Raw genomic sequence first — 12,478 nt, forward strand, 5'->3', positions numbered from 1 at the left:
CCATACATGCAAACTTGTTTAAAGAATAATTTCAATTTAAATGGTGCGAGATGGCTTGCAGTATTAGTTGTCAGGATACCATATTCAAGTTATTGGGTAATATTTTTAAACTAATTAATAAGGAAGGTAACTTTATTGTTTATTCAACTATAATCCCTTTACGGTGTGAAATCCGCAAACTTAACGCAGTTGTCGGGGGGAAAAAATGTAAACAACTGCGATAGAAAAACGCCCTGGGTGAGAATTAGATCGGAGGTCGCCGTTTGTGATAACAATTAGATAGGAAAGTTGACACATAGGTGTCAAGAATGCACCGTTAATGTCAACATATGACGATCGTGTGACTTCTTCCCCACGACAAGCGAATAAAAGATCGAGCCCCGGAAGTTCAGGGCGATTCGTCATAGGAAGTTATACTTGGTGATAGTGCCACCTCGACTCCCGGTCCTCCATACAGCAAATCCAGCTATAGGGAGAAGATACCGAGGAGTCCTACCTCTTCCATACAGACGACGTTCGCCAGATTCACCATATCTTCATTATGCCGAGAGGTATTTAGGGGATTTAGAATTTGTAAAAACGCTCTCTTTCGAACTAGAAATTAGGTCAGCGACATAGCTACGAAATTCGTCGCCAATTTCTGTAAATATTTTAATATAACCACATTTAACGTTAGTATTCCTGTAACTTAAATTTAGTTATTCAATAAATGCTTTGTTATTTTAGTAACCTGTCACCTATCATTTAAAGGACACCTGCCGACTTACCAACGCACTCCCCACTCGACTTGCCCTCCTAGCCATCCAATGACCCCGAGATCGGGCCTTACTGGCCCGTGCAGAGAAAGTGGTCATTTGGGAATTTACCCCTGACCCACTGCTTATCTCACACTTGTGACATCAGAAACCTTCTCATTTGTTTATGTTTTCGTCTTTCCTTTTTCGCGATATTCGAAAATATAGTTAATATATTTTGTCAAATCGTAATTGGGAGAGACAATGTCATGGTGATAGTTTAAGCAGAGAAAGTGGTCGAAGAATAAGTCGAAATTCATAAAACCTGCAATTTACGGCTAAAATAAACGATAAAAAAGAGGCGAGAAGAACTTTACGCGGCCATTAGATAATCAGTCCTAATGTCCCGACTTTCAAATTTTAAGAAATCTCTATTCTCAGATTACGAGCCATCACGCGAGGGAGTTTGAATTATCCTTAATTCCGGCTATTACCTAGCACTCCCGGAATTCATAAGTGAAGTCTGGAGGGAGTGATGGCCCGGCGAGGGAATGAAGGAGACGTTCATCTCCTCTGACTTGAACTTGGCCCCTAGCAACAACTGGCAGCCAATGAAAAAATAAGAAAGGATCGGATCTCGACCAATCCAAATTACGGATTTCGAGTTTGAAACGCATAAAAGCAACTGAACTTTGAGGTCAAGCCACAAATCGCCGCCATCGCAGGTCGAGAGTTGGCGCCAGTATCAAAGAAATCACTATAGGGTAACGACAACGTGAGTCATCGATATCGTTGAAGTCGACGTTCGAGCCGTTGATCCATCGTGGAGTCTGTGTGTTGGCTGCCGCCGTGTACTACTGCCGTGCCGCCAATCCGACCCTAAGACATTCTCCATTTACTCTAGGTAATCCACTCTATCCGGATCAAAACTTCCCTCTCGATTTGCCATCGGCGGGAGATCCACCACATCCTTGGCACTCATCCAACGTGTGGAGATTCACCAAATCTGTTTCCAAACTTCACCCGCTGAACGATTCTTCATCGGAGCACCAGAATCATCGACTTCGGCTGGGATTCTCATCCAGCTCGAGTATCGCTTGGAATAACTGTAAGAATTTTTATTTTTAAGATAAACACGATTATTTCTGTACATTTGTGAACGCCTCTGTGTCCCCTTATGGCTCCATCCCGGTGTCATCCTGAGCAGAGTAAAAGCGGCAATAAAAATGGCAGAAATGATTTCGTTCTTAATATCCATGTATATAAAATATTTAAATTTCTTGAAACTCCAGTTTTAGAATCTTTAAAGAATAAGATTTCATGTATTATGGATTAATGATAAATAAAAGATAGCATGGGTACAACCCCGCATGAAGTTATTAAAAGAGTTATGGCAACACGAAATTTTAAAATACAATAAAAGAAAAAGAGCAACAAGTGTTCAATATGAATTGAATTTTCTATTTTACAATTCTATTTTCGTTTACATTTTCAAAATAAATATACAAAACACGGTCATTCACGCCCTTTTTGATGTTTTAAACTCAAGTTCTTACACCAGTAACGTGTATAAACTCAATAATATAAATAAGAAAAATTTTAATTAGTTTAAATAGATTAATAAATAGATTAATTATTAGAATTCGAATGAACATGTTAAATTTTAGAATTACGTAGGTAAAAATTAACTGGAAAAAGAAAACTACTTACTTGTAAAAAAATATTTAAATATTTAGAATTTTCATAAAGATTTCAATATACGGAATTGTCTTATGATCTAGTATTTTTTTTCTATTGTATTTTATAATATTCGCTTTCTTGTCTAAAGTTGTATAACAAAAATAACACGACTATTGAATTTTTATTCTCAGAGGATAGTAAGGAAAACGTCATGGTTATCTTTCACTNGTTAATTATACATGTTATTAAATTTATGAATTATAAGATTGAGTTCCCATTTTTAAATTTATTCAACAGAATTTCTATTAAATTACTTGCAAATTTTTGTAGAATTCGTTTGAAATAAATTCTGACTTTTAAATCTCTTAATTAAGATGTATTTCTAGTGTGTATAATTATTAAATATGATTTATGAAATAGAAAATAATAAATTATTATATTTATAAAATTCATCATGAAAAACGTTTTCTGTTATACAGGAAATTAGAAAAATTAGGGAAGTTTATAAATCTTTCTCAATTTTCCTAGGCTTTTCACCCGTTATCTGTGCAAAAGCTTCAACTAAGCGTTGTCGTAAATCTGAGAAATCTTCAACTGTTGTTTGATAAACTTTGTCCTTTATGAAGCCCAATAACACTTAATTGCGTAAAATCAGGAGAGCGGCAAATGCTATGGATATGGATTTCCTCATCATGGACATGTACGAATAACAAAATTTTTTGAGAATCGTATGTACAAATGTTGAGCCATTTCCTACCTGGTGAGCCACACGGCTACTAGAAGTGGCTTTGTGAAATGAAGTAGAGAAGATGAAAATAAAGCTTACAAGAAAAGAATGATTATGAAAGAAGTAAATTGCGATGATTGTTCAATCGCGTATGGTTCTACAGTAGATTAATATACGTACGAACTAAGCAGTTCTTAATTGGTGATGAGGAAAGTAGCTTTGTAATTCTCTCATTCTTGCTCCATGAACTGTGTGCTTTTTAATAAATTATTACAGTTATTGACTAATTAATAAAATTACCAAAAATTGTACTGTCTTCATTATGTGAGACCCGAAAAGCCCCTCGGTCTAAGCTAATAATTTTATTAATTATGTTAAATATTGTCACCAAATATTACTTCATTTTTGGTGAGAAAAATACTGTTTTAACGTGGGAAAAGGCAGATAACAGATGTTACTTCCTTTCACAGAAGAGAACATCCTCTGACTTTCCCTTATCTGGTTAAAATCCAGCTCCAATGGGAAATGGTTACCCTTCATTCATTCCCCTTTCATCCGTTCTCATGAAAGAGTTACTGGCCGATGATTGGTCGGTATTCCGAAGATATACAAGGAACTTGTCAGAATTCGGAGAGTTCAGCGACAGATCCGAAAGCGTCCAAACTCCACATACGTTTCCCTCCTGATGACCAACGTCCTTAGACGAGTCACCTACAGGATAAGTCTAGAGTCTGCACGTAGAAATTATACTTTTATATTTGTGCACATATCGATCTCCCATACGAAGAAGTAAATGAACTTGCATACAGAGAAGAAGACGAACGACATCTGAAACAGGTCGTATGTTTTATAACGATTTTTGAGAGCTCTCTCTCGATCGCGAATAGGGTATAATATAAGCTTAGCGATCTCCCGATTTGTATATTAGTTGTAGTAGTTCTGTCTCTCGTTTATCCACATTTTGTATGAGTTTATTTTCTTGTTTATTAAATTTATTATTTCGTTATTAATCAAAATGTCTCGTACTTGTGTGACCGAATCAGATCACATACGCGTGTTAATCCGCGTATAATAAGATTGATTAACTGGTGTCAAGGAATCCTGACGTAGATCTGGACCTCGAAGTCTAGATCGGCTTCGCGTATTTACCGCCCTCCTATAAGAACTTTTAAGATCGGATCTCGCGATCCGAAACTAAGGAGACAGATTTCGGTTAATCTGTGCCGATTAAGTGTTACACGAGTATTACCTACTCCGTAACCCCGGCTACTCTCACAATTAGATAAGTAATAGTAGAAGGTACAAACGACGATAAAACAGTTTAATTTAAAATTTTCTCTTTGGAATTTATTTAAATTCTGTGAAATAACTAAATCATTAAATTTTACATCTCGAAGAATTATCGTCTTTCAAAATTGACTAAAAACATAAATTCAGATAATGACACTTTTGAGTAGTAAAATTTATTATCTATAAGATTCCGATACAGATAATATATGGAATTATAAATTACAACGAAGAAAAATAACTTAAAAATAACTTTTAAAGAAAGTTTCTTTACTTTTCGAGGAAATATAAACTTGCATATTTATATCTTGGGAAGATTTATTACCAAAAAATATTATTTTTTAAAGCAATATAGAAAGCTTTACCAGTATAGAAAGCAGTATTTTTCACACAAATTATAGCACAAATTTATTTCTAAAACTGAAATTAAATTTCTCGATTTTGAAAAATAAGTTGATGATAAAATATTATTAAAAAATAAATAAGTAATTAGAATACATTGCCTAATTGTGGTCCTGTAAATCTGTTTTTGGTCACGTGTTAATAACTAAAAAATCACGCTACTGAAAAACAAACTAATAAGAAACACAAGTTATTGTTTTTAAAATGTACAGTAATATTTTTATAAAAGATTTTTCTATATTAGAAAATTTCAGATTTGATTTTCTTACTAAACTTATTTAGGTGAGAAGTTTAATTTTTTCCGCCCAAACAGCTGACTTCAATACTTTTATATAAATTCAATTCTATGTAGAAGATCGCAGAACTTCAAAGTAGTAATAATACCAATAAAAAATCAAACATAATTATATGTACAGTACAGTACGAATCATTTAAAAAGGAATTAGTGCAAATTAAAAGCTTACGTAAATACAAGATAAGACATATCTGTGAATATTATTAAAATATGAATGTACTGGTATTTTGCATTAACAGAGTGATAAAAGCCCGACTAATGACATGTTTTCAATAACAGTGCAAATGAATTAAAATATGGATGTCAATCGTCCAACAGTGGGCACTTATTAGAATTATGAAAGCACCGTTCAGAAATTAAAATACCTGAGTTGTTAATTGTTGAAAATTAAATATTTATATAGTTTTCACGGTGTAACACTTTCTGCTTTACGTAAGTGAGTGTTATTTAACTATAAACAATATAATATACAGCACTGTACACGGGGTTGAATTCTCTAGGCTTGCTTAGCATGCGCCGCATGCTTAAGAGAAAGTTTTGACTGCCAATATATACTTTTTATATGAGAACAAATATGCCAATAATAATTTATTCTTATATGTAAACTCTTTTATATTAATTAACAAATACATTATGTATAATATAAATTTATTTCTTCTCACCATATAAAAATATTTCACTTTGTAAAATAAGGTGTTTTTGTCATACAATCTTTTGTATTTATTTTTAACTTGAAATAATTTTTAATGCCTGTTGATAAACACTTCCTTAAAAGAATCTCAACCTTTAAAACCTGTTATAAGTTGTACACTAAAATGTAATATTTTCTCTTTTAATATTTCAATATTTCGGCGTAAATATATTTAATACGGTAATATTCCTATTTTACATTATGCCAATTCTCCACTTAGTTGTAGTAAGTTTCCTTTTACTATTTTTCTCTAATTCTTTCTTGATCTTCACTTTGTGCTCGATTACTGAAATAATATAATATATTTTCATTAATATATCAAATATAGCATAAAATATATTTAATTTCATATAAACCGTCCTCGATATTTAGATAAGTAACTGCATTTAACTGAATACATGTTTATTATAATTTGTAACACGTTGGATATTGTAAATAAGAATAGATATAAAACGAAGAGCAAAACAAATTTAGTGTAAATTTTATTACCGGATATTCCAGACATTTAGCAAAACAGGTGTTATATTTAATTAAGTGTAATATTTAATTGAAATTTTATATCGACCGTGACAAATTCCCGTCCTTTGCGTACATACTGCACTGTTAAAACAGTTATTTATCACAACACGGGCAAGTTTGTACAATATTATGCATTATTAATATGTAATAAAATAACTTCCAAACAAAAGAATATCTCCATATAAATAATTTATTTATTGAAAAATCCATAATAATTTCTTACTTGACGATGGTATCGTTCAAACGAACACTTTTGGTTTCTGGCAAAGGAAAAATGCACATCCCACACAAAATAGTCAATACTCCAACAATAACAAAAGGAATGCTCCAATTAACCTTTTCACTCTGTGAACAATAAAATAATATTGTATTGTATAATACTATAAATACTGTAAGTTAACTAGCATTAAAGGGTGACTTACAAGATCCTTCATAAAAGGAGCAGCAATGGCTCCAATTCTGGCTACTGTAGAACACGATCCAATACCAACGTTACGAACTACAGTCGGATACAATTCTAAAGTAAATCCATATATTGTGTTTGATGCAATCGACATACAAAATCTGCACAACACCAGAAAGGCAATCCTCAACCATATAAGACCTAAAGTAAAAATTGTAAAAAAGTAAACATGGCCGACGGTTATTTACATTTAATAAATATACAATAAATATAAATACAACATTTTCATATTGTTAACAATAAAACTAAATATAATGATTTTTATTTTTGATTTGAGATTTACCGTTTGGGACAACTGCAATGAGCAGCGAAATGATTCCAACCGAAAAATATCCAAACATCAAAATGTGTCTTCTTCCAAAGCGAGGTAAAACGATGTTCAACACTCCAGAAACGCAAGAAGTTAATAAAGAAAATAATACAAAAAGAAGAAAGATGTTTCCTCCTGTGATATCCGCATTCAAAGATATTGAATAGACGTCAAATACTATCACTAACCTGAAAGTAATAAAAGAGGTTCTCTTATAAATGAGAAATTTCTCATTACTTCATGTCATAAATAGTGCTTACCATAAGATATACATGATGAAAGTAATCTTGCGTAACTCTTTCTTTCGGATCAGGTGTAGAAAGTTAAGTTTTCTTTTCTTCTCATTCTATGACAATAAAATCACGTACAATAATGAAAATCGTATTTAGTAAAAAACATTCTTCGTAACTTATATACATTAGTCTTATATTTTTTACAGATATTAAGATTCATTTAAACATTTTAGAGATTCATCATTCAATGTTAAGCTTCAATCACTTATTATAAAATATTAAAATGAATTTACCGTTTTAATTTTCCAATGAAGTTCTTCAATAATTTCGGTTAAATCTTCGACGTGTCTTTTATTTTTATTCATTATGTTTTGTATAACATCTTCGGCTTTACGTAATCTACCGTGAGTTAGCAGCCATCTTGGAGACTCCGGTATCATACTATTCGAAAATCGTATTTTAATAACATAGAGAGATAATTAAAATAAGAAATAAACATTACCTGATGAATATAAGTGACAAGGTTGAAGGAAGAGTGCAGCACAATTGAATATGAGACCAATCTCTCAAGAACCAAGATACTCCGGTAAGTAGAAGTATTCCCAATGAATAAGAGAAACATTGAATTACGATGACCTTTTCTCTGGACGTCGAGCCAACTACTTCCATAACTAAGAACAATGTATTATTAATTTTAAAAAAAACAAAGTGACACTACATTTATGAAAACGTTGTAACAAATGTTTCTATATCATTAGAAGAAAACTTTTATTGAAGTTTTTCTCGTATTGCCAACATACAATTATTATTACGAAATTCAATTGATTACTTACCATACACAAATAACGTTAGATGAGTGGCAGTGACTCCTACAGATAATAAGAAACGAGATGCAGTGAACATCCAATAATAAAGAGAAAATGAGCAAAGAATCCCAAAAGTTATATGAATCACGAGACCCGATAATATTACTCGTTTTCTGCCATACCTGTGTAAATGTAATTAATATGCTAGTTAAAACAATGAAACATTTTAATAAAAATCAAAATGAAAATTTTCACACCTATCGGAAATCTGACCAGATACAACGGCGGATACGAAAAATCCCAGAAAATAAGAAGAGCCAGCAAGTGAACTCAACCAAGAACTTTCACAAACTAAATTCCACTGAAAATTTCAAATAAAATTAAACTTCTAATTACAGTTTAGTAAATTTACTGTATTCTTACCTTTTCGATGACGCTACTTTTATATTGTGAATGATCGTATTCCCACGAATGACATCGAATCTTCGAAAAATTCTTTCCATAATTTTCATCGTTAATATCGTAAGTGACACACCGACTATATGAAGTTTTTCCTTCTCTTGTCTCCAGGGGAGCGCTGATATTTTTCCATTCTTTCACGGTCAAGTTCATATATTTGGGTGTTCTCTCACACCAATAATCCATCTTGTATGCCAAGAAAGGCCAATTCAAATTGTTTATCGCAAAAACAGTAACAGACCACGCTAATATCCCAATTAAAATCTTTTGCCATCTTCCAAATTCACCGATAAGATCTGTAAAGTCTTCAAACTTTTCCTTCGTTTCCTATCACATCATATAGTTAAAGTATAATCGAGATGATACATGCTACACAATGTAGTGTTATTATAAATGAACAATTTTAATCACAATAAATATATTTTTGTAACCCTAATATTGTGTGCTCCATAACGGCTTGACAAAGCCATTTTGAAACATACTGTATACATGTGTTTATATGTTAACTTCTTGGTTTTTAAATAACCTAAACGTTTTCACATCTTATCAGTATGATTTCTGTGATTGCTTCAACAGAATCACCAGAAATCGTTTAACATCTTAACTCTGTAAAATTACTCATATAAACTAGATGAGCTGCGAAATAAAAGACAACGGGAGCAAAGGCAGGCTTTGAATCTACAAAAACAGTAGTAAATACGTAAATAAATGTATCTTTATGTATTGTAAGTTCTAGCAGGTTCTCATTGAAAGAGTTTTCTCCGGTTTGCTTTAGGCTATAACAAGAGAAGGATACATTTGTGATTTAGGTATGACACAATAAATCTATGTAAAAATTTGTAAATAAAATATAATTATTATTTGTTATCTGGTGTTTTATGTTAATTTCATGTCTAATGTATTAATTTATAAATGAGACAGAACAGAAAATTTACTATAATTCTTTAACCCTTTCTCAACTGTATCTTAGTTCTTCGTTAGTGCTTATTCCGATCAGTTCTTCACCGTATGGATCAATAATCAACTGTGCTATTTCTATAGTCAAAACATCCCCAAACCTAGTTTCAAAGTCTATGTGAAGCATATAAATGTTGAACGTAGGTTGATACATCATCATCATGGCAGTTTGTCTGTGACAAATTGGGAAACTGGGAAAATTCACGCCGTCCAATATTTTCCTTCTTTAGTTTAATTCTGACAAGAAAAGCTGAAATGAAGGACTTGTTTTTATCGAATTTAGACTGCCACCTTGTAACTACAAGTTAATCTCATTAAATTTAGTGAAAAATCTGTTAAATAAGCAATGTCTGGTTTCCACTTAATTAAATTTTCTTTTAATATTGGATCTTTATCATCCAAAAACTCTAAAACTATCTCAAAAAGTGAAAAAATCTTGTCAAACATAAGCCTTTTGACAGCCAACGTACTTCAGTGTGAAGGAGCAATCGATGAAAGTTGTCATTTTCTTCACACAGCTGCGCAAATAACCTAGTATTCAACGCTTTACTTCGAATTTTGTTTACTGCGTTTCCCGGATACATTTTGTTTTAAATGGCTTATAAATCCACGAAAGCGCCCAAACATGGCCGGTGCTCTAGCGATTCCATTATATTTGATAAAGGAATTGCTTTTTCCATGAAATAATCTCTCAAAACATTACATATTGATTCGCCTTTAGTGTCTGTTGTCAAAGTTCTCGCAAAGAGCAGTTGATGGATTTCTTGATCCATAACAAAACGAACATAAGCCAATAATAATGCTTCATTACAAGGTAAAGTTGACTCGTCCAGTTGTATAGAGAAATGGGTCGTTTGCAGATAATTACACAAGAATCTTTCAATATCATAACTCATTTCATCAATACGTCTTTGAACTGTGTTGTTACTCAAAGGAATTTTTTGATTATATCATATGCAGGTTTTTGTAGAATAGTTCTTAAAACCTCTTCAACGGCTGGCAAAATTAATTGTTTCCCGATAGTATGCGGTTTTCCAGATTTTGCTATAAGTAGCGAGATATTGTAAGACGCCCGCAAACCATCGTTTTTGTTTGTGACGTCGAAGCGAACATATTATCCATTGTCCATATTATCCATATTATTCATTATCTTGTGAAGTTTTTCTTTAAGTATTTGAAAGTATTTCAAATCTTTGCCTGTTTTATCAGGGTGACACCTTCTCAGATGATCCTCTAGCTTGGATGATTTTATAGCGTCATTGCTCAAAATTTGGTTGCATAGAAGGCACATAGGTCCGACAATGATGGAATGAAGCCAAATTTCAAATAATCAACACTGTGCTGTCTACATATCTTTTTAGATTCGGCCATGTTTAGTATCAGTTATCTGTGGACAAAAATAATTTATTTACTTTTCTCCGGCACTCCCAAACAAGATGACATTGATTCAGTTTAACTTGTATGTACTGTACCTAATTACTTATTTATATTTTTAAAAATACTTGCTTAACACTTTACTTTTTAAAATTCCGAAATCAAATGAGCAGTGTTTGTCTCTGACATTCGTATTTATAATTGACGACGAATTAAGCAAGTCCGTACAAGTCTGCACAAGTCTGGACAAGTCTGGACAAGCATTGCTACTTCACATACTCGCGCAACCTATTGATACTAGTGTAGTAATTATTTATTACTACACTAGTAACTAATTAGTGTACTAATTATTAATAGTAAACTATTCATAGTAAACTAATTATTTTATTTATTACTTGAATGTAGTAAATAAAATAATTGTTAACTATGAAATTTATAATAATTCTTAAACAGTTTGATATATAAGAAAATAATAACTTAAATTTCAATAACAAAACTATAACAATAATTTTATAAGTAAAACGAAATAAGTTGATTGAACTCAAGAGAATATTCTAACAATTAGCATTAATTAAAAATTTTTACTTCATAGATAATTTATACGTCTATTATAAGAAAGTATTATGCAAGTACACAGGTACTGTTTGTGTTATGTGAATTATTCCATTTATGGAAAGCCAAAATTTCGGTCAGGACCTGCTTAAATGGGATCCATTCTCGTAGGCCCCCCCATTTACATCTCATGCACCATCAATTTTTGTTTTCGCTGACATGGAGCCATTGCAATTCGCAGTCGACCATTAGGGATCCATATAGAACACTTTGAGAATCATTGATTTACATGATTAATATATTATCGAATTTTCCTTGCTTTCGCGATTCAATTTAAATTCTATTAATTAAAATACAATAATGAAATAAAGGATACATTTTCCATCTTTATAAGAGGAACTGTGTCAAAATAACTTTATGCATTCCTAATTATAAATACTTTTTATCTATGGAAATTAACTAAATTTTTCAAAAGTAGAGTATAAAAACCTTTCATCAGTTAATGTATTGAAAATATAAAAATAATGTACGAAATCTCAATCGTTATACTGAAGTTTCATATACCAAAATAAAATAAAAATTATAATAAAAATTGAAATAAATTTGCTATTCATAAAGCAAAATATTTATATACATAAGTCTCACCTCAACCTCATCCGATTCTGATCCGAGATTTTTCATTGTAAAGACAGAATTCATTGAATTTATGTCATAGACACCTTTGAAATAAATAGTCTTAATAATGATCTATTTCTCAACTTTGGTTTACACAATAAAAACGATATTTTATTACTCGATATCGCATAATGCTGCGTAATGAACAGAAGTATTGCCAATATAGAAATATAATGTATTATAAAAGTAGGGGAAATACGGACAAAATGACATACGGTTTTATTTTAGGTTTATAACTCTTTATTGGTAAATCAAATCACTGTCATATTCTACACCAATTATCTTTGGTTCTTTAGCTATGAAATATACTAAAC

At 31.7% G+C, this 12,478-nt stretch overlaps 1 protein-coding gene and 1 pseudogene across 1 annotated transcript; both read right to left on the minus strand.

Moving 5' to 3' along the window:
• Nucleotides 1-1,731: 1,731 nt before the first annotated feature.
• LOC111628327 (organic cation transporter protein-like) lies at nucleotides 1,732-8,792 on the minus strand. The gene is made up of 10 exons (XM_023372092.1): nucleotides 8,571-8,792; nucleotides 8,405-8,508; nucleotides 8,175-8,329; nucleotides 7,844-8,012; nucleotides 7,635-7,782; nucleotides 7,369-7,454; nucleotides 7,082-7,296; nucleotides 6,758-6,939; nucleotides 6,559-6,680; nucleotides 1,732-1,840 (listed from the first exon to the last, which is right to left on the minus strand). Exons 1-10 carry the CDS (start codon nucleotides 8,790-8,792, stop codon nucleotides 1,732-1,734), a joined length of 1,512 nt encoding a protein of 503 aa, XP_023227860.1.
• Nucleotides 8,793-9,561: 769 nt separating this feature from the next.
• On the minus strand, nucleotides 9,562-10,934 carry LOC111628328 (annotated as a pseudogene).
• Between the last annotated feature and the right edge of the window lie 1,544 nt (nucleotides 10,935-12,478).

The sequence above is a fragment of the Centruroides sculpturatus genome, unplaced genomic scaffold (assembly GCF_000671375.1).
Source record: "Centruroides sculpturatus isolate CEXI.00-Female unplaced genomic scaffold, Cexi_2.0 scaffold489, whole genome shotgun sequence".
NCBI lineage: Eukaryota > Metazoa > Arthropoda > Arachnida > Scorpiones > Buthidae > Centruroides > Centruroides sculpturatus.

Bases quoted from the DNA above. Each gene is read 5' to 3' on its own strand.
- LOC111628327 (XM_023372092.1), bottom strand. From the start codon at position 8,792: ATGGATTATTGGTGTGAGAGAACACCCAAATATATGAACTTGACCGTG. The intron at 6,940-7,081 runs GTAAATCTCAAA...TTTTTACTTTAG, and splicing joins CATTGCAGTTGTCCCAAACG to GTCTTATATGGTTGAGGATT. The intron at 6,681-6,757 runs GTAAGTCACCCT...TATTGTTCACAG, and splicing joins CTCCTTTTATGAAGGATCTT to AGTGAAAAGGTTAATTGGAG.